At 41.6% G+C, this 26,954-nt stretch overlaps 2 protein-coding genes across 3 annotated transcripts in view; one reads left to right on the forward strand and one right to left on the reverse strand.

Annotated features, from left to right (window-relative positions):
• Positions 1-737: 737 nt before the first annotated feature.
• CCDC103 (coiled-coil domain containing 103) lies at positions 738-10,044 on the reverse strand. Of its 2 annotated transcripts, none has more exons than XM_030221898.1 (4): positions 9,958-10,044; positions 9,037-9,187; positions 7,137-7,269; positions 738-1,436 (listed from the first exon to the last, which is right to left on the reverse strand). In XM_030221898.1, the coding sequence occupies exons 2-4, from the start codon at positions 9,177-9,179 to the stop codon at positions 936-938; spliced, it is 777 nt and encodes a 258-aa protein (XP_030077758.1). In that variant the 5' UTR covers positions 9,180-9,187; positions 9,958-10,044; the 3' UTR covers positions 738-935. The 2 variants fall into 2 exon arrangements, with proteins under 2 accessions (XP_030077758.1, XP_030077757.1); XM_030221897.1 differs by having other exon boundaries at positions 9,689-9,982.
• A 2,458-nt stretch (positions 10,045-12,502) lies between these two features.
• Positions 12,503-26,954, forward strand: part of EFTUD2 (elongation factor Tu GTP binding domain containing 2) — a 100,531-nt gene continuing 86,079 nt past the window's right edge. The window contains exons 1-5 of the mRNA XM_030220527.1: positions 12,503-12,607; positions 19,714-19,829; positions 24,324-24,495; positions 25,203-25,281; positions 26,670-26,745. Coding sequence (XP_030076387.1) covers positions 19,725-19,829; positions 24,324-24,495; positions 25,203-25,281; positions 26,670-26,745 — 432 coding nt within the window. The 5' untranslated portion in view covers positions 12,503-12,607; positions 19,714-19,724. The remainder of the gene's footprint in view (positions 12,608-19,713; positions 19,830-24,323; positions 24,496-25,202; positions 25,282-26,669; positions 26,746-26,954) is intronic.

The following is a 26,954-nucleotide window of genomic DNA, read 5'->3' on the forward strand; positions in this document are numbered from 1 at the left end:
GATTGGGCAGGCAAGCTGACTGAAACGTCCTCAAGTTGCACCAGTTCTCTCTGCACCAGCAAGGCAGCAAGGATGCCTCCAATACCCTACTGAGGAATTGCGACATAGCGCCACATCGACGCCTGCAATGAGGCAGAGGTATAGGTAAAGTTTTCCTTACTTTTCCCTTCCTCTTAGGCATCCTAAACAAGAAACATTCAGGACAAATCAGGGTAAACTATAAGCAGCCTCCAGCTTAACTTTCAATTTAGGACATAAGTCCTTTTATATATTAGGCCCACGGTCATAGGATTTCTCGATATAAGACATCCAGTTATAAAATTACACTCCCCCCCCCCCCCCCCCCCCCCCACCAGTAGACCTTAGAATATGCTTTACTGGCATGTTCTTAAACGTTCTCCTAATATATCTATAGAACTGATCCAATTGCAACTGACAACGGGAATCTATCAGAGACTATGAAATAACATCAGCCACTTCTGATTTCTTCAGCTTCACTTCAACAACTCAGTTTAGTTTCCTAGAGGGATAAAGGTCCCTTATGAACAGCTGTCTTTTCTGGCATGTTTTTTAAGAGACCTCTGTGGATGTTCATACTGTTTGTCTGTGCTTTGTTTCATTTATCTCGTCATGTTTGACTTTTTATTTTCAAATATATTTCCTTGATGAAGGCAATTTGTTGAGGCACTATTGTGTTGAACATTTATGAGTTTATAAACATTTTTGACACTTTTTATTTTAGAAATTTAATCATGAGCTTTTATATATGCTTTTATTCTGTTTCTTTAATATTTTGTTCTAGTATCTATTGGGCGTCCCCTCTTGCCACCATTTTTCCCTTCTTTTGCCTGTGATTTGCCTTGGCTAAAAGGATCTGATTTTAAATTTACAGAATAAACATATGATTAAAAATGGTGAGCTATTTCTTTGATCTTTCATTTGACTTGGTAACATCTCATCAGTTCCCTCAGAGACTTTTCATTCTTCTCAGTTGTTTTCCCTGTCTTCTCAAAACTTTGAAAATCTTCTCTCTTCTCATGTCCTTCCAGTTCTGTAACTGTCTGTACTGCATCCCCAGTGATGGAAAGGTTACTCATGCACTGAGCTATATCTGTACTCTGTAGTTTTTTAAACAAATCTCTGCAGCTTTCTTTCTCAGCCTTGCTAAGCAAATCTAGGTTTAGGCCGAAACGACAAGTCTGAGAAAAGTTCTGTAAGATCTGAAGCACAGCATCATAATCTTCACTCTGAAAATTCTCAGCAAGTACAAGAATAAATTCACCAAGAAGTCCAAAACCAATGTCCACTTGAAAGATTCTGTGCAGGTTCTCACCCCCAAGCTGCAGCAAGAACTCATATTTTTCTGTTCCATTCCTCAGGTATCTACGCCAGTCTCTGTTAAATTCGGCTGAGGTTTCTGGTTTTCGGGAAGAACCCTTAAATTATAAATAAGCAAAAAGAAAATTTAATATCAAATTATTCTGATCTTCATTCCTTTATATCTAGATTGCCCCCCCCCCCCCCCCAATCACCAAAACCAAGAATTTCTGGCCCTGGCAAGTTGTATATTGGAAAAATTAGTCCACACCAGCTAATTTTCTTTCCTTTAGTCCCAAAGAATCAGTTCAGACTTGTGGGTTATGCCCATTTGCCAACAAGTGGAGATAGAGAGTATGGCAAAGATCTGCCTTAAAGGCTACTGTGCAGCTGCTCCAAGTCAATATTACAATATTCAAGCAGTGAAGTCATGAGGACGAATTTTGGAACTCCCGTCTCCTTATTAACATAGGAAACAATCTCAACAAGGAAAAAGAAGAAACAGATTAAACTTGAAATGATTCTGAACACAGCGCTTATGAACCTGAAAACTGAACAACTACGGCAACATACTGATAAAGGCGAGTTCTGGACTGATCCTTTGGGACTAAAGGAAAGAAAATTAGCTGGTCCCATGGATCAATCCAGACTTGTGGGATGTATAAAAGCAGTCTTCAAGTTAAGAGGGACAGGGAAACCCTCATTGAAAGCACTGAAGCACCAAAAGAAGCCTCTGTTCTTGCAGCAACATCCAAGCAAGTGTGCTGAGACTACCATGCTGAACATCAAATCTCATCAATAGAAATGGTTTGAGCTTCCACAAAAGAAGTAGAAAGTGCTCTGGTAGAGTGAACCTTAATACTCAGAGGTGTCCTCTTACCTGATAGAATATAGGCAGAAGATATAGAGGTTCATTTTCAAAGTACATAGACTTACAAAGTTGAATAGGTTACTATGTAGCTTTGTAAGTCTATGTGCTTTGAAAATGAGCACAATAGTCTCCTTAAGCCAATGGGCAATTGTAGCTTTAGAGGTTTTCTTTCCCTTCTGAATGCCTAAATGAAGGATACAATGATGATCCAAATGTCGAAAATCAGTGGTAACTTCCAGAAAATGGAGAAGAGCCCTACGAACATCCAGAATGTGCAAGGAATCAAAGTCCGAGCCATAATCTTCCTTACAAAAGATTGATTGAGATGAAAGGAAGAAACTACCTTGGGCAGAAACAAAGGAGCTGTCTTGATTGTAACCCTGGCTTCTGAAAACCAGAGAAACAGGTCTCCACAAGACAAAGCCTGGAGTTCAGAAACATGCCTAGCTGAACACACGGCCACAAGGAATACTGAGCCCGATATTTAGCCGGTGGCAGGCAGCGCATTTGCTGTCTGCTGCTGGCATTAAACCCAGATATTCAATGCTGGGCCATATCCAGCGACTGAATTGAATATCCAGGTTTATTTTGGCAGCTAAAAAGTTAACCGGCTATGCTGATATTCAGCGCATTTACCTTTTTAGCAGTCAAATATAGGCCTGCTAGTTAAGCGGCCTATTTTGACTGCTCAACATAGCCTTTAGGCACTGAATATCTACACCCAACCGGCTCCAGCTATTTCGCGCAATATAGCTGGTTAGCGGCTAGCCACTAACTGGGATATTCGCAGGAGATAACCAGTTTCTCCTGTTGAATATCCGTGGTTAGCTGCTTAAACGCTATTTAACTGGCTAGGAGCTGTTCCTGGCCTGTTAAATAGTTTTGAATATTGGGGAGACTGTTTTTTAAAGTGAGATCCTTCAGAGTGGCCTTGCAAAGAACCTCATAGGGAGATCTTGAAGAGCCTTTAACACTAAATTCAGATTACATTCTGCCTTACTCAGTGCTCCTGCACCATAAGCCATCTAGAAAGTCAGCTACGGCAGAGACACAACCCCTAGAAGGAATCTCGGATCGTTCCTTTTTTTTTTTTTTTTAAAACAAGAAACTGCAGCAAGAAAGATACCAGCAGCTGAACTAGCCGTGTGGAAAAAAGGAGGCAGAAGCCAACTAAGAAGGGCCGACATGGATAATAATGAGCTGAGGATTAAAGAAGGTACTCAGCATACCACATCCACAGAAAACAATTTAAGGAAAACAATGTGCCAAAACCTCCCAGGCACATTAGACCGAAGGGTTGGAGGCAGAAGGAAACCCCACAAGAAGAGGTAAATTCCACTCTCATTAGTGATTGTTGGAGCCAAAGGAGCCAAGAAGAAATGGTGGTAGTACCTACTCTGAGTGTAAAAATCGCAAGAAATGAGTCCCCACAAAAGGCATTATAAATAGCCTTAGGGGCTCATTTTCAAAAGAGAAAAATGTCCAAAAAGTGTCATAAAGCACCATTTGGACGTTTTCTTCTGAAACATCCAAATATGTACTTTTGAAAACCTATTTTGCAGACGTTTTTTCTATGCAATTCGTCTGTAGTGCATCCAAATCACAAGGGGGCATGTCGGGGGCGTTTCGAAGGCAGGATTAGGGAACGCCAACACTTGGACGTTTTGCAGCTATAATGGAACAAAACAAAAACGTCCAGGACTAAAACCAAGACATTTTGGTCTAGACCTATTTTCAGAATGAATAAAGCACAAAAAGGTGCCCTAAATGACCAGATGACCACTGAAGGGAATCAGGGGTGACCCCTCAGTGGTCACTGAGCCTCTCCCACCCCCCCAAAAAATGTAAATAAAAATATGATTTACCAACCTCTATGACAGCCTCAAATGTTAAAGGTAGGTCTACCAGAGCAGCATGCAGGTCCTTGGAGTAGTGTAGTGGCCGGTGCAGTACACAGTGGCGGACCCATTTCCAAAATGGACCAAAAAACAAAACGTCCAAAGCACAAAACCTTGTTCAAAACAGAATTTTTTTTAAATAGATAAGTCATTTTTCTTTTTGAAAATGACCTCTTTCTTATTGGATTTTAGACATGTTGTGCAAAACGTCCGAAATTAGACTTAGACATCATATCAAAAATGCCCCTCTTAGTCTCCTGAAAACTCCTTATTAGTCAGTGCGCAGCACAGGAGTCAGTGTAAGGTGGGGGGGGGGGGGGGGGTGGTAGGGACCCAGCACCATTGGGTGTCACCTCACCCCCCAGCCAAGCTTTCAACAAGCAAAAGGAGCTAAAATCTTTCAGAAGGTACCCCCTGCTCAACCAACACCCAGCTAGTACTAGGTCAGGAGCTGACTGAAACGCAACAAAGAACAGCTGCATTGTCCGTCAACCATCCACTTGGAGAAAGAGAACATACTGAACATTCCAGGCTGCACAATATGCTTAAGTGGTGAATCACAGGAACTGTTTTGTTTCTCTGTCTCCATCTGCTGGTGGACAACATGATTATTCCCACTCTCTGGACTGGTCTGGTAGTACGCTAAGGAAAAAGAGTTTTACTTTACTTTTCTTTATTTCTTATTGATCGCAACATACCCAAAAGAGTTCAATGCAATTAACAAATTTAAAAAAGCTGGACATACCAGGAATTACAATAAAATGCAATTAAAGCTAAAAAGGAAAAACTTCTTCCTCAAGCAACACCTAAAACATATTTCTCAAAGTACATTTTCAAGGCCTTATGAAACATCCTATAACAAGGAATAATCTTTATCTGAATTGATATAACATTCCACCATTTTGCTGGCAGATGCAGTAAAGTTACATAAGTACATAAGTAGTGCCATACTGGGAAAGACCAAAGGTCCATCTAGCCCAGCATCCTGTCACCGACAGTGGCCAATCCAGGTCAAGGGCACCTGGCACGCTCCCCAAACGTAAAAACATTCCAGACAAGTTATACCTAAAAATGCGGAATTTTTCCAAGTCCATTAATAGCGGTCTATGGACTTGTCCTTTAGGAATCTATCTAACCCCTTTTTAAACTCCGTCAGCTAACCGCCCGTACCACGTTCTCCGGCAACGAATTCCAGAGTCTAATTACACGTTGGGTGAAGAAAAATTTCTCCGATTCGTTTTAAATTTACCACACTGTAGCTTCAACTCATGCCCTCTAGTCCTAGTATTTTTGGATAGCGTGAACAGTCGCTTCACATCCACCCGATCCATTCCACTCATTATTTTATACACTTCTATCATATCTCCCCTCAGCCGTCTCTTCTCCAAGCTGAAAAGTCATGCGTCTTGTATCTAATCCCCCTCGGTGAGGGAAATGGTAAATTCAAGTAATTTCCCACTAACCTCCATTGCCTAGACTTAGGGAATAAAATCCAGCTACTCAAATACTAAGGCATTGTTCCATAAAATATCTGATAGACTAAAGTATATAACTTAAAGATTCTCCTTGCCACCACCGGGAGCCAATGTAATTCAACATACAATGGGGTCACTCTTTCATACCTGGTTTTAGATAAGATTAGTCTGGCTGCAACATTTTGAACAGTTTGCAATGGTCATCAAGAAAGGGACATAGTGATCATATTTTACTTACATGCAGTGGTGTGCTGCAGCAGGCTCTCACGGGCTCGCAAGAGCCGTTTGTTAAATTTTTAAGAATTTTGGGAGCCGTTTGTTAAAGTAGGCCCTCAGTGGCTAATTTAACAACTGGCTTCCAAAATGTGGGCTCGGGCCCCCTCCTGAATTCTCTTTTACTTTGCTGGTGGGGATGCTGAGCCCTGCGAGTTAAGTAAAGAGACTGCTGCTGTTCCCCGCTCCTTGTTTCCAGCTCTGAGCAGCAGGCTGGGACTTCTCGTGCATGAGCGAGAAGTCCCAGCATGCTGCTCAGAGCCAGAAACAAGTAGCGAGGAGTCGTGGCAGTCCATTTATTGGCTGGTAGGGCTCAGCATCCCTGCCTGCAAAGGTATGCCTAGCGTGCCCTCACAAGGGGGGAGGAGAGAGGCATGCATTGCCCCTCCCCCAAATTGTAGGGCTGGCTGTGCCTGGAGAGAGAGCCCATTGTTAAAAATTTACCAGCACACCCCTGCTTACATGTAAAAGATTTCTCATGATCTTAGCAATATGGTGGTTCAAATGAGAGTGAACTATCAAAGAGGACCCTGAAAGAATGTATTGAGTCTTTGGTAGGGATTGGGATGGAATTCAAAAAAGGCTGAAATGGGAGTGAGCACTAGGACCTAAGTAGCCATATTGCCTCCAATTTTGAAGGATTCCGTTTGTTATCTGCAAGCCATAAACCCTACGTACATAGCAAAACATTGTGAACATAACAAAATATAGTACTGAGACACTTTAATTAGTTATAAATCAGCACAGAGAAACTAAACTATTCACATCTGCATCATCTTAGCAGCTGAGGGCAATTACTTAGCCTAAATTGGCGCTCTGCTCACAGTAGGTTGCTGGTGACATTATCATTATTACAATATTCCCTGTAGGCTGTGTGATTATGTTTTTTAAAAGTCCAGATGTGAGGGGTTGGCTTTTTTTTAGGGGGGAGGGGGTGGTGTTAGAACTATACAATTATCAAATTAATTTTCCATAGCAAGCCTGAAATGACTGCTTTTTTGTGGTTTTAATTCATGTTAAGTAACTATAACCAGTATCAATAAACTACTAATAAGGTAATAATAAAAATATAATAGTTCCCTAATGTTGCACCTTGTTATGATTACAATTTTTAATCAACAGCTTCTGCTATAATAAACTGTTAATTTGGTCAGTGGAAATGTTAGCAAATGGGCTGAAAGTTTTGCACACAAGCTATCAGTCCTTAGAGGGAATACTGCTAATCAACAGTAATAATTTTATTTTAGTGCCTTTCATGTAGCAGAATCCCAACAGCATATTACAACTGCACTTTAATCTTACTTGTGCTATTTCCAAACTGGTATCCTGTTGATAATTGTCAGATGTAATACAGGAATTCCACGGCTGATTCCTCTTCCCCCCTAACTTGTCCTTTTTTTCCAAAGGCTTCAGGTGTGATGCCAATACAATATCCCTGCATATAAGTAAACAAAGAAGAGAAAAAACTGTTCAAAGCAACAATTCAATAAATCTGACTCAATGATTGGTTCCCTGTATGACTCCTGAATAAATCACTTGATTTTGCAAGCATAGTAGAAGATGGCTAAAAAGACCATTTGACCTAGGAATTCTGTTTTGTTATTCTGTTCACATTAAGGATACATCCCTGCTGTCAGCCCACACAATGTGACCATCTGCAAGATGTTTCCTTTTTTATTTTACTATTTTTTCCCTACTTTATACTTCATTACTGTGGATAGAAGAACATCCAAGATTCTCATGTTCTTCCTTCCAGCACCTAAACATATGTTTCCCATGTGGCATGCCTAACCTTAAATCTCTGTAATAATCTAAATAACCATCAATACTAACATCGCCATTGCCCGGATAGCTGACCTCCTATGGTCCTTGCATCAGTTGCCACAAAATTTTATACAAACTACTGCATTTTTATTAACATCTGTAGTTAATCACAGAACTTGCAGCCCAGCAAACCAATCCAACTGCTAGTTTGATTCTATCATCACATCTACCATTAGAAGTGAGTTTCCCAGGTCCCTTAAGTAGAGGAGTGTGGTAGCCGTGTTAGTCCACTGTTAAGGTTATCAATAGAAATCAAACAAAATAAAACATGGAAAAGAAAATAAGATGATACCTTTTTTATTGGACATAACTTAATACATTTGCTTATTTCCGATCTGACGAAGAAGGGCAACCTTCGAAAGCTAATCAAGAAATGTATTAAGTTATGTCCAATAAAAAAGGTATCATCTTATTTTCTTTTCCATGTTTTATTTTGTTTGATTTCTATTGATAACCAGGTCCCTTACAAAGCCTGCCAGATGATGGCATTATCTGCATTTGCATGTTTTCTCAGATCTAATGCTATAAGTCGGTGATGCTGCCTTTTCTGCTTTGCACCAAGAAAATGAAGGCAAAGACATAACAGAAAACATAAGACCTTTGTGGAACATAACTTAAGAATTGCCATACTGAGTCAGACCAAAGGTCCATCAAGCCCTGAATCCTGTTTCCAACATTGGACAATCCAGGTCAAAAATACCTGGCTGATTTCCACAAAGTAGATAGATTCCATTCTGTTTATCCTCAGGGATAAGCAGTGGATTTTCCCCAAGTCCGCTTTAATAACGGTTTATGGACTTTTCCTCCAGCAACCTATCAATTTGTTTTTTTAACTCAGTTACAGTAACAGCTTTTACCACATCCTCTAGCAACACAATCCATAGCTTAATTATGTATCAAGTGAAAAAATATTTTCTCCAATTTGTTTAAATGTAGTAACTTCATTGTATGTCTGCCTCCTCCCCCCCCCCCCCCCCCATCTGAACATTTTAAGAGTAGACCATCAATGCATATTTACTTGTTCCACTTCATTCATGATTTTATAGACCTCTATCATATCTCTCCCCAGTCATTTCTTCACCAAGCTGAAAAGCCCTTACCTTTTAGACTTTCCACATAGCTCCATCTCCTTTATCATTTTGGTCACTCTTCTGGGTGCCATTTCTAATTCTGCTAAATGTTTTGAAATGTAGTCACCAGCATTACACACAATATTCAAGATGCAGCTGCACCATGGAACAATACAGAGGCATTATGATATTCTCTATTTCTTTCCTAATAATTCCTAACTTCTATTGGCTTTCTTGGCAAATACTGCACATTGAGCAGTAGATGATTTCAATGCTGCAGAATGGTAATGAAAAGGATGCTTGCAGACCTGAATTCCTCATAGGATGCCACCTTTTGGTGGATTGCACGGAATTTGGCATCATTTTCCCTCTGGTACTTCTCATCAGCAGCCAGAGCAGCCTGTAGTTCATGTTCCAGAGCAGAGAAATCGATGGTTTCTAGTTCCTCCATGTCAAATCCTACAGGCAACATGAAAACAATGGTGGTTAACAGGAAATGCAGCATAATGGAAGTAGGAGTAAAGCTGCCAACTGAATCCAAATTCTCAGGACAGGGTTGATCCAGTCCTGGCTTTACTCCAGTGCATACTGGTTCTTGTAGTCTTGCTTTTCTTAGGGCCTGCCATGGGAAATCAGAACTACAAGTCCCTGCATGCAATGGTGTAAACCCAGGACTAGATCCAATTGGCAGCCTTAAGTAGTGTCTTTGATTGGAACTCAGGCTCCCGATAGGGTTATGAAACCTGCCCCTTCCCCCATTGTTTCTGGTCTGGTTTTACCCCATTTACAGTAGCCACTTCACCCAAGGTCAGCTAAGCAGGCTGATGCAGTCTAGAGTCAGACTCTATCCCACTGCACGCGGATCTGTAGTTCTTAAATTTCTTTAGGGGAAAAAAATGTGAAACCCAGAAACAGCTCAATACAGGTAATGAGGTAAAATCAAGCCTTTGTTTGGCTGACCTGGGAATGAAGTGGCAACTCCAGCGCCATTGCACGTATGGACTTGTCTCGTAGTCAGTTGTTTGTTTGTTTTTAGGGCATTCAGAATCAATCACCTAAGCAAACGTGCTGGCTTAAATAAACCTAAATCAACTGTTAAGTTCGATCCTAAGCCTACTTCCAATTTGCATTCCCAGTGGCTCTAACCACAGGGGCTCAAACCACTAAATCGATTTAATTCCATATGAATCGTTTAATAATTGTATGGAAATATAAGTTAAAAAGCGTACGCCTCAAAATTAAAACCCCAACCCTTCTTCTCGGAGGCGCAAGAACGCGTCTCCATAGCAACCCTCAAGACGGGCGCTTTCGTGATTACATCACTAACATTCAGACCAATAAGAGCGCTCAGCGGTTCGGGGCAAACAAAGAGGCTTAAAAGACAGAAGATGAAGTGATGTCAGAACGGTGAAACCAATTAGGTCAATCCAAATTTCCCCTTCCCACGCAGCCTTCATCCCCGACCGTGGCGTTCACTCAAAACAAAGCAAGCAAACCTATGAGCTGCTGCATCCACATTGTCGTTCTTTATTGTTGGTAGCATTTTTATTTAATCTCACTCATATTTTCAAACATGCCAGCTTGTGCAGCTTACGGATGTACACAGAGGAGGAAGTATAATAACGGAATAACTTTTCATACGTAGAGTAGTAATTTGTGTTGCACATCTTAATCAGTGGTCAGTTGGAGGGGCTGGTTATAGGGATACCCTAGCACGTGTTATATTCGTGCAGCGATTTTTTTTTTCTCGTGGTAATAATGGGCCACTAAAACAGACATCATGTTATCAGAATCAGGTGCCCAACACTATTTATTTATGACATTCATATTCCACATTTAACATGTATTAGGTTGAAACCAGGGAGCATTTGAAAGCTTTTTATTTTTTTTTCCTGTGCCTAGATCAAAAGAGGAAGATGGTCTGTGGGAACTTGCGCCTTCTGTTTAGAAGAATGCAGTGGTATATTATAAAAATGCACGTAATATTTTTTATTACTATTAATTACTTCTGGTTGATATACAGAGCAGATGTTAACCAAGTCAACTTCATGCATTGTAACATAATTTTAATAGCATTTTCTCAGTTATTACCCAAATATAAATAAAACTATAATGTTAATTATACGACCATGTCAGCCTCTTATGGTAGGATAACCTGGTCCTGGAGCTACCCAAGGCAGTCAGGTTTGTCAGGATATTAACAATGAATATTCATGAGCGAGATTTGCATACAGTGGAGGCAGTGTATGTTATGAAATGCTTTGAGGCGTACTGATTTGTACATCTGTTGTGTTATTTTGGCGGGTGGAAACAAGTGGGCTTGGAGGGAGGGAAAGGGTTCTTGGGGTATGGTCTCTATAAAAGTTTTTTTGTGCCATGTTGGATGGTTTACTGTTTTTTTTTTCTGTATGAAGCTTATCAACCAACATGTTTGCTTTTAATAAAGATGATTAAAACATTAAAAAAATAATTTTTGGATGTTACTGATTTCTATTATTCTGTCTCACTGTATTTCCAATTTTGGCACAGTATAAGCCATTACAAGAACAAAATATAAGAAAACCAATGGACTGCATTAGGGGCTTATAGCCCATTTAGTTTCAACAAATGAGAGATCTATTTGACAGAAAATATTTTTATTACTTTGACTTATAAACCACTTGTCCCTGAAACATGCTCAAACAGAATAATCCATTTGTGTATCTAAATGGTAAACCTCTTCAAAACAGCTGAAGATGTGATTCCATGTGCCCCAATGAAAGGAAAGGTTAATTCCACTGCTATTTAATTTCAATATATTCCATCACCTTTATAACACCAGGCTTCCCAAGGCAGATTACAACAACATTTAAGATGAACCCAGCAGGAAACAGGATATTCTCACTGAAATTTAGCCATCTGTATTGTATAGTGTATTTATTTAGTTTTTACTGTAGAAAAATGAGCACAAAATACAGAGTTTAAAATTGCTGTTTCTACCAGCTATAATGATTTTTAAGCTGTTTTAGTGATATTCAATTGTTAAGTAGTAGTAGTAGTAGTATTTCATGATATTTATATCTACATATGGGAAGCTTTCAAATAAATTAAAAAGCTGTCCAATAAGTTAAAAAAAAACTTTTGTCCTTCACCTTTTAAGGCACTGCCTATCCAACTGAAACAGCTTTAGACTTGTTACAGATGGACCAACAATAAAACGACAATGTGAATCCAGCAGCTCGTTTGCTTGCTTTGTTTTGAGTGAATAGGGATGACGGCTGCGCTGAGAAGGGAAAACTTAGACTGTCCTAATTGGCTTCCTTGCTTACAGTGGTGGACTAGATTAGGCTCACTGTCTTCCACTCCTGTTTATTAAACCTCCTTGGGGGGCAAATCATAACCCGTCAATCGTCTGCCTCCTGCGCTTTCCGCTCGTTTCCTGTTCTATCTATAATTATTTTTTTAAATGTCATTAAAAAGTACTAAAGCTTTCTGCGTAACAATAAAAGTACAATTTATTTTTTCTTTAAACTATGTTCGGAGCGTACCTAAGGGACAACAAAACAAAAGTCCCCGACCTTCGATGATGTCACCCTGAATTAGAAGTCTTCACAAATGCCCGTTAAATGTCATTGACAGTCCCTTGATTTAAAAAAAAGCTGTTTATTCGTGCCACTTTGGGGATTTTTTTTTTCTTTCCTTGGACTCCGTAAATTTATTTTTTTAGCTCGTCTGAATTGTGTTGTTCAGGCGGCTGGCTGCCCGGCGTACTAGTAACGTTAGCTCTTGGTGTGTGGGTCCTTTTTCTCTGGTGTCGCGCGTTCTTCCACTGGTGGCGGTGTGTCTGTTGGTCGGTGTGCGAGGTTCTCGTTCCCGCTTTGGAAGGAGGCGCGGTGTAAGGTCAGTGTAAGTTTGCAGTGGGAGCGACCATGCTACGCCTATGCATTGCTACGTTGTAGTTGATGTCGGGAAGGAGACGTTGAAGTGGGCCTGGTTTTTTCCTTCCCATGGAGCTGATGCTCAAAGCCGGGCGCTGAAGCCCACAGTGCAAAACCCCATAGCGCACAAAAATAGATTGCAAAAGAAGGCAAAACCCGCAGTTTAATGTGAGGAATTGACAAGAAATCTTTTGAAGACTTGCAATAGAGTGGACATGAGAAGTGGGCTAAGATTATTAGAAGAATGGTCTAATATTTGGCAGTTAAATTGTAATGCAGGTTTAACGTGAGTGATGCATATGGGGTGTAGAAACGCAAAAGAGGGGGTGAGAGGCTGATAAACAAAGACCTGGAGAGGGGCCTTGAGGTGATTGTTTTGCTGCCCCCAATACTATGTGACAAGGCGGTGACTGTAGCCAGAAGGATGCTAGGCTGCATAGAGAAAGTACGTCCAGTAGAAGAAAAGAGGTGTTAATGCCTTTATACAAGTCATTGATGAGACACCGTTGGGAGTATTGTATTCAGTTTTGGAGGCCTCATGTTGCTAATGACATCAAAAGACGAGGTGGTTCAGAGGAAAGTAACAAAATGATTTGAGGCTTGTGCCAAAAGACATATAAGAGACTTTAACACTTCAGTATGTGTACCCTATAGGAAAGGAGGGATGGGGGGATATGATGGACGTTGAGTACTGTGTTCAATTTTGATTGCCGTATCTCAAAAAAGATATAGCATAGTTAGAAAAGGTTCAAAGAGGAGCGACCAAAATGATAAAAGGGATGGAACCTCTACCATATGTGGAAAGCTAAAGAGGTTAGGGCTCCTCGGCTTGGAAAAGAGACTGCTGAGGGGCAATATGATTGGGGTCTATAAACTCCTGAGTGGTTTAGAACGGGTAGAAGTGAATTGATTTTTCACTCTTTCCAAAGTACAAAGACCAAGGGACACTCGATGAAATTAAATGGAAATACAGTGCAATCCGCTTAAGTGCAAGGGTCTGGGACCAAAGAAATACATGCATTTAACTGTTGTGACCCAAAAAAGAAGCTTGACATCTGATAACATATGTACAGTATTGTTATACGTACAGTATACAGTCTCTGTTAACTGACGTTAGGCTTACTTGAAGTAATCAGTCATAGTCCTCTGTACACTCTTGTGTCTGTGAGTTCCATAGACTACGTCTGCCAGACGGTAAAAACTGTCATAGCACTGGCCTCTCCAGTGGCCTCCAGATAGGCCCGCACGGTGTTGAGGCTCTCCAGCGCTCTTGCAAAAGTGACAGGAGGTTGTTGAATTTCGTTAGCATGTGCCTCACTGCTCATTTCATCATCTGTTTCATCATCAGCCGTTGCCTGCGTGTAGGCGCATATCTTGACATCAGTGCTGTCGTCAGTTGTTTGTAGATCATAATGAACAGCTTCGTAGTGATAAAACTCCTCTTCAGTAACACCGGCTGGGATGTTCATAGCCTGTTCATCTGACACGTTTGCAACAGCTGCATCTGTTTTGTCCCTCTCCACATCCCTAACAAAGCTTGCCCGCTTGTAACAGTTCACAATGGTTGCCTGTGTAACATGATTCCAGGCTTCTTTCTGCATATGTAGGGAATCCAACAGTGATAGATTAAGAGCCAGTTCAACAGCAAGTTTATCCTTGCCAGTCTGGTCATCCATAACGCTCATCAGACGACGTTGCACAGGAGCCCGATAATGTTGTTTGAAATTGGCTATTATGCCCTGATCCATAGGTTGGATCAGAGAGGTAGTGTTTGATGGCAGGAAGACCACCTTGACGTTAGACAGCCTGACATCATCACTGTGTGCAGCACAATTATCACAAAGCAACAAAATCTGACGCTTTTGTGCCTGCATTCTAGTGTCTAACTTCTTTAGCCACTGCTTCCAAATTTCCCCAGTCATCCATGAATTTGCATTAGCCTCGTGTGACGCAGGAAGTCGCTTAACATTCTTGAAGCAACAGGACTGTTTGCTCTTTCCAATGACGAGTGGTTCCAACTTCTCACTCCCATCCATATTGCAGCAAAGAAGGATCATCAGTCGGTCCTTCAACGTTTTACTTCCTGTAGTTTCGGCTTGTTTGAATGCAAGTGTTCCATCAAAAATCGCTCACCGGTAGAGACCGTTTTCGTCAGCATTGAAAATGTCACAAGGTGCAAACTCGTTCAAGATGGTAGGAAGAACTGAAACAACCCAATTTTCAGCACCAAAGTCGTCAGCGTCTTGTTTTTCACCATACTGTTTCTTTAATTTTATGTTGTTCCTCTCCTTCCATCTTTCCAACCATCCAACAGTGGCTTTGAATTCAGTTAGTCCAAGACTTTCAGATAGCTGATTAGCTTTCTTCATAAGCAGTGGACCACTGACAGGAAACTCTCTGCTCCTGACATGAGAAAACCACCGAAGAAGAGCATCTTCTACCTCCTTAGCTTTTCCCGCCTGTTTTCGTTTCCAGTGTGGATTTGTATTGTTTTGCCAGTCTTTCTGCTTCAAGATACATGAAATTTGACTGGGATTGACACCATATTCTTTAGCAATAGATGCTTGACTTTGTTTGTTTTCTAATTTTTTAAGAACTTCTATTTGTTCAGCCAGTGTTAAAGTCTTACAGTTGCGCGACAACTCCAGTGTACACTCTAACAACATTCTTTCGCTTATTCTGCCTGTGGCAGTTAACCAACGAGATTTCAAATTTACCGCCCCTTTGTCACGCGCCAATCGGCTTCCATATTCCATGCACGCGCTTATGCGGAGTCTTTTCTGTAGTGGAGCGGTCTTAAACCATGCATATAAGTGAATCTTGCACTTATCAGTGGTGCGCTAAACCAAAGTTTGTCCCCATAGAAATTGATGGCACCAAAAACGAGACCGAAGTACGGCATGCAGTTAAACAGAGCATGCGCTTATCCAATGTGCACTTAAATGGCGTGCACTGTACTTTTTAAAACAAATAGGAGGAAATATTTTTTCAGTCAAAGAATAGTTAAGCTCTGAAACTCGCTGCCGGAGGACATGTTAACAGCGGTTAGCGTATCTGGGTTTAAAAAAGGTTTGGACAAATTCCTGGAGGGAAAGACCATAATCTGTTATTGAGATGAACATGGGGGAAGCCACTGATTGCTCCAGGATCGGTAGCATAGAATGTTCCTACTAATTGAGTTTCTGCCCGGTACTTGTGACCTGGATTGGCCACTGTTGGAAGCAGGATACTGGGCTAGATGGACCATTGGTCTGACCCAGTATGGCTATTCTTATATTCTTATTGTCCAGTATAGCTCTCCCCTCCCTTCTCCCTCATCTGAGTTTAGTATTTCATCACATTTTTCTTTCAGCCCCCCTCCTCTGGCCCCATGTCCAGTGCTCCCTACCTTAAATCATTCTCTACCCAGTCTTCTGTAATGGCAGCAGTTCATGCAGGTTTTGTGCCCGAGCCCGGTGTCTGCTCTTTGCTATGCCGTACTCCTTCTGATGTAACTTCCTGCTTCCACAAGGGTGCGGCGCAGCAGAAAGCAAGCTCAGGACTTTGGCAGAGGGCCAGTTTGAATCGCTGTTGATGGTGGGGGTTTCGTCTGGTCGAGATGCATAAGGGGATTTTATTCCATTCGTTTGGGTTGGTAGCGTTTAGCTCTATTATCCTTATTATTATTATGTGTTCATTCAAACACGTTCAAACATAATCCATCAGAAATCACAAATGAAATCAAACACAGCCTCCAAATCATAAATTCATGGGCGGATGCATTTCAATTAAAACTCAACGCAGAAAAAACACAATGAGGCTCATTTTCAAAGCACTTAGCCTCCCAAAGTTCCATAGAAACCTATGGAACTTAGCCTCCCAAAGTGCTTTGAAAATATGCCTCAATGTCTCATCCTCTCATCACAATATAACACGAGCAAACCCGCCACTATAGACACCCCAAATTATACCCTTCCTGTTTCAGATAGCCTGAAAATTCCCAGAGTTACAATTGACCGAAATCTCACCCTAGAAAGCCGTGTGAAAAATACAACAAAGAAAATGTTCCATTCAATGTGGAAACCCAAAAGAGTAAAACCTTTCTTCCCAAGGGAAATATTCCGCAGCCTGGTACAATCAATGGTGCTAAGTCACCTAGATTACTGCAATGCAATCTATGCCGGATGCAAAGAAAAAATTATTAAGAAACTCCAAACTGCCCAAAACACAGCAGCCAGACTCATATTTGGAAATACGAAAGCGCCAAACCCCTAAGAGAAAAACTACACTGGCTGCCACTTAAAGAACGTATTACGTTCAAAATTTGCACTCTGGTTCATAAAATCATTTACGGTGAGGCCCCGGTCTATATGTCAGACATCATAGACTTACCATCCAGAAACACTAAAAGATCAGCACGTACACTCCGGAATCTCCACTACCCCAGCTGCAAAGGAGTAAAACATAAATTAACATATGCATCCAGCTTCTCCTACATAAGCACGCAGCTATGGAATGCATTACCACTCGCCATAAAAACAATGCACGACCTAACTAACTTCCAAAATCACTAAAAACCAACCTGTTCAATAAGGCATACCACAATGACCCATCCTAAATACCAGACAACGAAACTCAAACCAAAACTAGATAAAACCTAGCTCTCTATACTCGACTACCTCAGTTACTTGCACTAAATGCACTAAATGAAAATTTGGATATAATAGGCATTACTGAGACCTGGTGGAAGGAGGATAACCAGTGGGACACTGCCATACCGGGGTACAAAGTATATCGTAGTGATAGGGTGGACCGGACTGGTGGAGGGGTAGCATTGTATATTAACGAGAGCCTTGACTCAGATAGATTACAAATTCAGCAAGACACAAATCACACCTTTGAATCATTGTGGGTTGAAATTCCATGTAGAAAAGGGAAAAGGACGGTGAAAGGAGAGCGTGGTGAAGGCGGTTAGCTTGGCAGAGTTTAAAAAGGGGTTAGACGATTTCCTAAAGGACAAGTCCATAAACCGCTACTAAATGGACTTGGGAAAAATCCACAATTCCAGGAATAACATGTATAGAATGTTTGTACGTTTGGGAAGCTTGCCAGGTGCCCTTGGCCTGGATTGGCCGCTGTCGTGGACAGGATGCTAGGCTCGATGGACCCTTGGTCTTTTCCCAGTGTGGCATTACTTATGTACTTATATATGTACTCTACCACGAATGAACTTTAACGCAATACCACTTTATCTCTCATTCCGAATATAAACTCTTTATACCTGACTGCTTAATCTACTCTGTCAATCATGAACTTTAATGCAATACCACTTTGTATCTCTCATTCTGGAAATGGTGATTGCCATTACGGAACAATGTAAGCCACATTGAGCCTGCAAATAGGTGGGAAAATGTGGGACACAAATGCAACAAATAATAATGTAGTAGAGAGCCAAAGTGTTTATAATGGCCATTTTGGGGTTGTTTTCAGTGTTTGTTATCCAACAGTTCACAGATGAGAGATTTTTTTGTGTGTGTTAGTGTGTCTGTGAGAGAGAATGTGAGGTATGTGTGGTTAGAGAACTATTCATTGTTGGTGCAGAGCTGGTCTGTCTGTTCTGCCTCCTGCTGATACCTTCTGTCTCCCTCGGGTGCTGGAGTGGTCCTGCTCAACTTATTGTACATTTGGTGAGCACTTTCCCCTCAGTTCTCCAGTGTTGCTATCGTTGGTGTCCCTCTCTGCTCTGTTGTTGCCCAGATCCTGGGAGCTCATGTGCTGCCATGTGCTGTCTTCTCCTCCGGTCGGGTCAGGGCTGCTCGTCCTTGTCCGCTGTTGTCGCTGCTGGCGTTATTCCGCTCCTTCTGTTTCTCACTGGTGCCACATCCGTGGAAGGCTGGTTGTTCCCCCGCGCTGTTTACCTCTCTGGCACACCAGTCCATCTTTCCTCTTGGGGCAATCGGGCTCATTGCCCTTGATGTGGCTTTCTCCCAGGGGAGGGGGCCTTTGTGCTCTAACACCCCTGCTCAGTGGGCCTCCATGCCGGTTCCGGCTGTGGCAGCCAAGCCTTGGGTCGCAGGTAGGTGGGGGTCTCCAGAATGCAGTGGAGAGCTCCGCTCACTGTCCTCTCTTCTGCTCTTCGTTCAGCTGTTCTCCACACAGACTCCGGTGATGGGCAACCAGCCCACCGGTCGTTTGCTAGTGGGAACTGCCAGATCTTCACGAGGCTTCAGAGATCCTCAGCCCTTCCAGTAGTCTCTGCACCTCTGACTCTCTCCGCTCAGCGGCGGTGGGTAGCCGGCCCAGCCTAATTTCCCATCGCAGGTAAGGTGGGGGGGGGGGGTCATCGGATCTCCTTAGTGTGCTGGAACCCGACGAAGAGCTCCCCTGGGTGCCTCCTCACCTCCTGTTCGTCGCTCCTCTGCGCAGGCTCTGTCGATGGGCAGCCTGATTGCCAGTCGTGGACAGGTGGGGGCCACCACAGTTCCTTGAGGCGCAGGAGCTCGGCTAGGTGCGGCCATCTTGCATAGAACATCTGGGTTAGCTGGGGGAGTGGCCAACTAGAGGAGGAGAAGAAATAGAGAGACTAGGTGACAGCAGGGTTGGAGGGGATGCTAGCTGTGCATTTTTGCCAGTAGTCTGCAGCGGTATATTAAGAGCTAAATTTATTAAGCTTTTTTCCCCATTAGACATGGAATGAGAAATCAGTAAATCAGGCTCTGAAAGGGAGCTCCGAGGTACCTCTCTTCCTTTCCCTCCTCCCCATTGTTGCCATTAAAGTTGAAAGGAGGGGGGGAAATCTTAGCTGCTGGCTTCCAAATTCAAGAAAACACTGGCCTTAAGCAAGCCACTTTTATCTCCCTGTGCTCTGGTTCGGTTCTAAAAAAGCAAGGTATTTGTTGAACCAGGAAGTTGAAGTGACAAACTTTTATAAAATTTTGTATACCCTCTTCTTGGTAAAACCCAATCAAGATGGTGACCAACAGATAAGTAAATACATCCAAAAATTGCAAATTACACATAAATGGCTACATTTGTTATAAGAGCCACAATATCGTACCTGAGAGATTTTCTTCTGCTTTCTTCCATCAGGATTTCTCACCATGGACACAGATCTGTATGATGAATTTGGCAATTACGTTGGACCAGAACTGGATTCTGATGATGATGATGATGAAATGGGGAGAGGCGACAAAGATGGTGATGAGGTAATTGTATTAACCATGTTTTGACTTTTTTTTTTATTTCAGTTGACAGCAAGTCATAGCATGGAAGAACTTCCAATTTATATAGTGTCTATTTTAATTTTCAGTTAAGGCCTCCAATTTTTTTAAACTTCATATTAATGTTGACAGCATTTCCAGACTACATAAGTACATAAGTATTGCCATACTGGGGAAGACCAAAGGTCCATCAAGCCCAGCATCCTGTTTCCAACAGTGGCCAATCCAGGTCACAAACACCTGGCAAGATCCCAAAAAAGTACAAAACCTTTTATACTGCTTATCCCAGAAATAGTGTATTTTCCCCAAGTCCATTTAATAATGGTCTATGGACTTTTCCTTTAGGAAGCCGTCCAGACCTTTTTTAATCTCCGCTAAGCTAACCGCCTTTACCACATTCTCTGGCAACGAATTCCAGAGTTTAATTTCACTTTGAGTGAAGAAAGATTTTCTCCAATTTGTTTTAAATTTACTACATTGTAGCTTCATTGCATGCCCCCTAGGCTTCATATCTACCCGTTCAACTCCACTCATTATTTTATAGACCTCTATCATATCTCCCCTCAGTCGCTTTTTCTCCAAGCTGAAGAGCTCTAGCCGCTTTAGCCTTTCCTCATAGGGAAGGCGTCCCATCCCCTTTATCATTTTCGTCGCCCTTCTCTGCACCTTTTCTAATTCTACTAAATCTTTTTTGAGATGCGGCGACCAGAATTGAACAGAATATTCTAGGTGCGGTTGCACCATGGAGCAATACAAAGGCATTATAACATCCTCATTTTTGTTTTCTATTCCTTTCCTAATAATACGTAACATTCTATTTGCTTTCTTAGCTGCAGCAGCACACTAAGCAGAAGTTTTCATGTATCATCAATGACACCTAGATCCCTTTCTTGGTCCGTGACTCCTAACGTGGAACCTTGTAGGACGTAGCTATAATTCGGGTTCCTCTTTCCCACATGCATCACTTTGCATTTGCTCACATTAAACGTCATCTGTCATTTAGATGCCCAGTCTCCCAGTCTCATAAGATCCTCTTGTAATTTTTCACAATCATCCCGCGATTTTACAACTTTGAATAACTTTGTATCATCAGCAAATTTAATTACCTCACTAGTTACTCCCATCTCTAGGTCATTTATAAATATGTTATAAAGCAGCGGTCCCAGCACAGACCCCTGGGGAGCCCCACTAACTACCCTTCTCCATTGAGAATACTGACCATTTAACTCTACTCTCTATTTTCTATCTTTTAACCAGTTTTTAATCCACAATAGAACACTACCTCCTATCCCATGACTCTCCAATTTCCTCTGGAGTCTTTCATGAGGTACTTTGTCAAACACATTCTGAAAGTCCAGATACACAATGTCAACCGGCTCACCTTTATCCACATGTTTGTTCACCTCTTCAAAGAAATGTAGTAGATTGGTGAGGCAAGATTTTCCTTCACTAAATCCATGTTGACTTTGTCTCATTAATCCATGCTTTTGAATATGCTCTATAATTTTGTTCTTAATAATAGTCTCTACCATTTTGCCCGGCACCGACGTCAGACTCACCGGGCTATAATTTCCCGGAGCTCCTCTGGAACCTTTTTTAAAAATCGGCATTACATTGGCCACACTCCGGTACCACGCTCGATTTTAAGGATAAGTTACATATTACTAACAATATCTCCGCAAGCTCATTTTTCAGTTCTATCAGTACTCTGGGTTAAATACCATCCGGTCCAGGAGATTTGCTACTCTTCATTTTGTAGAACTGCCCCATTACATTCACCAGGTTTACAGAGAATTCATTAAGTTTCTCCGACTCATCAGCTTCGAATACCATTTCTAGCACCAGTATCCCACCCAAATCTTTCTCAGTGAAGACCGAAGCAAAGAATTCATTTAATCTCTCCGCTACGGCTTTCTCTTCCCTGATTTCCCCTTTTACTCGGTCATGTAGCGATCCAACAGATTCTTTTGCCGGCTTCCTGCTTTTAATATACCTAAAAAACATTTTTACTATATGTGTTTGCCTCCAACGCAATCTTTTTTTCAAAGTCCCTCTTAGCCTTCCTTATCAGCGCTTTGCATTTGACTTGACATTCCTTATGCTGTTTCTTATTATTTTCAGTCTGTTCCTTCTTCCATTTTCTGAAGGATTTTCTTTTAGCTCTAATAGCTTCCTTCACCAAGTTAAACGCTAACGTATTTGATTTCCAATTAGGCATATTTTCAAAGCACTTAGCCTTCCAAAGTTCCATAGAAACCTATGGAACTTTGGAAGGCTATGAAAATATGCCTCTATGTATACTTACTTCAAAGCTAATATCAAATCCGATCATATTATCATCACTGTAATCAAGCGGCCCCAACACCATTACCTCCCGTACCAGATCATGCGCTCCAGTAAGGACTAGGTCTAGAATTTTTCCTTCTCTCGGCAGCTCCTGTACCAGCTGCTTCATAAAGCTGTCTTTGATTTCATCAAGGAATTTTACCTCCCTAGCGTGCCCCGATGTTACATTTACCCAATCAATATCAGGGTAATTGAAATCACCCATTATTATTGTGTTGCTCAGTTTGTTTGCGTCCCTAATTTCCTTTAACATTTCTGCATCCGTCTGTTCATCCTGGCCAGGCGGACGGTTGTACACTCCTATCACTATCCTTTTCCCCTTTACACATGAAATTTCAATCCACAGTGATTCCAAGAAGTGTTTTGTTTCCTGCAGAATTTTCAATCTATTTGATTCAAGGCTCGTTAATATACAATGCTACCCCTCCACCAATTCGATCCACCCTATCACTACGATATAATTTGTATCCCGGTATGACAGTGTCCCACTGGTTATCCTCCTTCCACCAGGTCTCAGAGATGCCTATTATATCTAATTTTTCTTTTAGTGCAATATATTCTAACTCTCCCATCTTATTTTTTAGGCTCCTGGCATTCGCATATAGACATTTCAAACTATGTTTTTTGTTCCTATTTACATCATGCTTAGTACTTGACAGTATTAATTTGAGGACACCTGATGTACTATGGTCTCTTTTGCAACCTCACTATCAGGATACCCTATCTTCCCTGTTTTGGTGATACCTTTGATAGATACCTTATCCTGAACCATGCGCTTTTGAGCGACTGTTGGCCTTCCCCCCATTTCTAGTTTAAAAGCTGCTCTATCTCCTTTTTAAATGCTGACGCCAGCAGCCTGGTCCCACCCTGGTTAAAGTGAAGCCCATCCTTTCGGAATAGGCTCCTCCTTCCCCAGAATATTGCCTAGTTCCTAAGAAATCTAAAACCCTCCTCCCAGCACCATCATCTCATCCACGCATTGAGACTCCGGAGCTCTGCCTGTCTTTTGGGCCCTGCGCGTGGAACAGGTAGCATTTCACAAAATGCTACCCTAGAGGATCTGGATATGAGCTTTCTACCTAACAGCCTAAATTTGGCTTCCAGAATCTCTCTCCCACATTTTCCTATGTCATTGGTACCCACATGTACCAAGACAGCCGTCTCCTCCCCAGCACTATCTAAAATCCTATCTAGGTGACGCTTGAGGTCCGCCACCTTCGCACCAGGCAGGCAAGTCACCAGGCGATCCTCACGTCCACTAGCCACCCAGCTATCTATATGCCTAATGATCGAATCACCAACTACAACAGCTGTCCTAACCTTTCCCTCCCGGGCAGCACTTGGAGACATATCCTCGGTGCGAGAGGATAGTACATCCCCTGGTGGGCAGGTCCTGGCTACAGGAGTATTTCCTACTTCACCAGGGTGATGCTCTCCTTCTAGGAGACCTCCCTCCTCCAAGGTAGCACAGGTGGGACTTCTCTACAACATCCCTGCTTTTTATATTTTTATTTTGCCTATCATTAACCTACAATTCCTCCTTTAAACCCCAATCTTTAAGTTCCCAACGCACAAAGCAAAATAGTGTTCACTTACCAGAGAAATGTCCTCTTCTCTCGGGACCTCATTTATTCATGTTCTACAAATATAAAACGGTGTAAAATTATTCAAAAGATCATCAATATATGGTTACAGCAGTGGATTCGAATTCCTCATATGGTCAGAGTTATGACAGTTCTCCAGTGACAGCCAGGATGTTATAGTCACCCTTGTTTTGATATCATCCAATGGCTGCCAGCATGGAACTGCTCTCTGTAACCTAAAAAATTTCTTAAAGTTTTATAGGCATGCACCACCTTTTAAAATTTTTGCCATGAGCAAATTGATTAGCTCTATGGTTACAAAACCAGCTATAAGAGCCACTCCGGAACTATGTACATCTTGGTAACCTTTACATTTGGAAGGGAAAATGAAACACATGGAAGGAAAAAAAAAGGTTGAAGTCATTACAAATGAAACTGTTCTTCAGGTGATGTGTGTAATTGTTAGTCTTCAAGGAGTTAGAATCTTTTTTTATTTTAAAATAATTTCCCCTCCTCCTGCCCTCAACTAAGTAGACTGTGTTGACTCTAGATGGATGATGATGAAGATGATGACGATGACTATATGGGAGACCATGATGATGATCACCGTGGTATGGATGTGGTATTGCACGAGGACAAGAAGTATTACCCTACAGCAGAAGAGGTTTACGGGCCTGAAGTAGAGACCATCGTACAAGAAGAGGACACACAACCTCTAACTGGTAACCCGTCAAATGAAACTCTAAAAAAGCAAAAATTGTGGATCAGACTCGTTAATGGTTATCTGACTAAAGAGCAGTCTATATTAAGCATTTTTGTTAGAGCTTCAGTGGCACCTGTTTTCAGAAGAGTAATAACACTGGAAAGGACTGCTTCAGCTAACAGCAGGAGGACGTTAGCGCTATTATATAGAGACCTAGTAGATGTAGACAGATGAAGGTGGTTATTTACTATTATTTATGAAGGGCATTACTGTACACACATGATTGCACTGGTTTCATTTGCTGCATTTATGAAGAATGAAGCAGGTCCCCATCAAAAATGGCTTCAGTTTAAGTGAGGAGAAACGGTTATAGTGCAGAAACATGTAGCAGCCAATTCATGACTAGCATATGTCTTGCAGATTGAGGGTAGCAGTGCCAAAAAAAAGTCAACTTAAAAAAAATTGGAATGGTTGATACTGCCTTTTCTTGTGCTTGTTTCCTCTTATATGGGAAAATCATGCTGATCATAAAAGTTTAAATAATCTTTGTGATGTATTTAATGTAAAGGAGAAACTTATTAATTCTACTGAAATATAATAGCCCATTGTTGCATGTGCTACTCTAGGATATACAGGATGAGATAAGAGGACTTCCATCTTTGAGATTTGGTAATAGTTATGCATTACATTTTCAGCTGTTACGTTGATTTTCTTTTCCAATTTTAGAACCTATTATTAAACCTGTGAAGACCAAGAAGTTCTCCTTGATGGAGCAGGGCTTGCCTGCCACAGTGTATGAGATGGAGTGAGTACTGTGATCTTTTTTAGCTTAGCTTAATGTTTCACTTGTAGGGGTGTGGGACATAAGCTGTGTTTTCTCTTTCTGTGGGAGGGAGGATGAAGGTCAGCAGTTTCCTCCTCCTCCTGTAAATTTCCAGGCCAATTAGATTTGGAGCTGAGATCTGGTATCTTGAACCTTCATTCACAGCTGTCTGAGGATTTTTCCCTCATTCCGGCTCGCCTAGCCCCATCATTACACCAGCAGTCCTTGGTTACAGACCATACAGCTGGGCTTCTTCCTGTAATATGGACCTTAAATCCAGCCACTAGGCATTGTCATTACATTATGATTAGGACTCGCTCCCCACCATGAGAGCTGTGAATGCAACCGCTTAAGTATCTTTGACCAACCTGAGGAGCAGAGGACCTAACTCCAGAATACTAGGAATTATTAGGAAAGGGATAGAAAATAAGACAATACTATAATGCCTCTTTATTGCTCTGTGGTGTGACCTCACCTTGAGTATTGTATGCAATTCTGGTAACCATATCTCAAAAAAGATACAGCAGAGTTAGAAAAGGTTCAAATAAGAGTGATCAAAATGATTAAGGGGATGGAACTCCTCTTATATGAGGAAAGGCTTAAGAAATTCGGAGTCTTTATCTTGGAAAAGAGACGGCTGAAGTGGGGATAGAGGTCTTCAAAATCTGAGTGGTGTAGAATGGGCAAACTTTAATCGACTGCTTATTCTTTGAAAAAGTACCAAGACTAGGGAACACTCAATGAAGTTACATGGCAGTACTTTTAAAACAAATAGAAGGAAATATTTTTTCGCTCAACGAATAGCTTTAGAACTCATTACCAGAGGATGTGGTAACAGCAGTTAGAGTATCTGGGTTTTAAAAAGGTTTGGACAAATTCTGTAGGAAATGTCCATAGTCTATTGAGATAGACATGGAGAAAGCCACTGCTGCCTCTGAGTTTGATAGCATGGGATTCTGCCAGGTACTTGTGAGTTGGGTTGGCCACTGCTGGACGCAGAATACTGGGCTAGATCAACCATCAGTCTGCCCCAGTATGGCCATTCTTATGTAGATCTGTCTTACGGCATTGCATAACATTGCTACTGTACTGGCAATATGATTTTAATTTGACAAAGCATTTTGACCATTTGCAATAGTATTAAATTAATCCTAGTCCTCGAGCATTGTTAATAAATCACAATATTTCACAGTGCTCAAAAAAAGATAGTAAAGATTTTGGTAGCTAGTGCTATTGAGGTGTATCTTAAACCCATTGTTGAAATAATGTCGGCAGGCTTAATTTTACAGAATTGGATCCCTGAGCAGGTGACTGTAGTCCAACCTGAGCTGAGCAAAAGCAGCTGAAGCTATTTATTTTTCCTTTTCTAGTTTTTTGGCTGATCTGATGGACAACCCAGAGCTGATCAGAAACGTAACTCTATGTGGACATCTCCACCATGGCAAGGTAGAGTAAGCTGAGAACTGTGGGGCACATGAGAAAGAAGGGGAGGGACTCGCAGCAAAGAAACCTCTGGGAATCTTTTGTGTTGAAGGATTTCCATCTCTGCTGAGATTTGTTTGTAAAATTTTCAGGTTTTCTTACAGCTCATCTTTGGGCAGAGAGTCTCGTGTATGGAAAGACCAAGACCCACACATTATGTAGTTTTCTCCAGC

This window comes from Microcaecilia unicolor, chromosome 12 (assembly GCF_901765095.1).
Source record: "Microcaecilia unicolor chromosome 12, aMicUni1.1, whole genome shotgun sequence".
NCBI classification, from domain to species: Eukaryota; Metazoa; Chordata; class Amphibia; order Gymnophiona; family Siphonopidae; genus Microcaecilia; species Microcaecilia unicolor.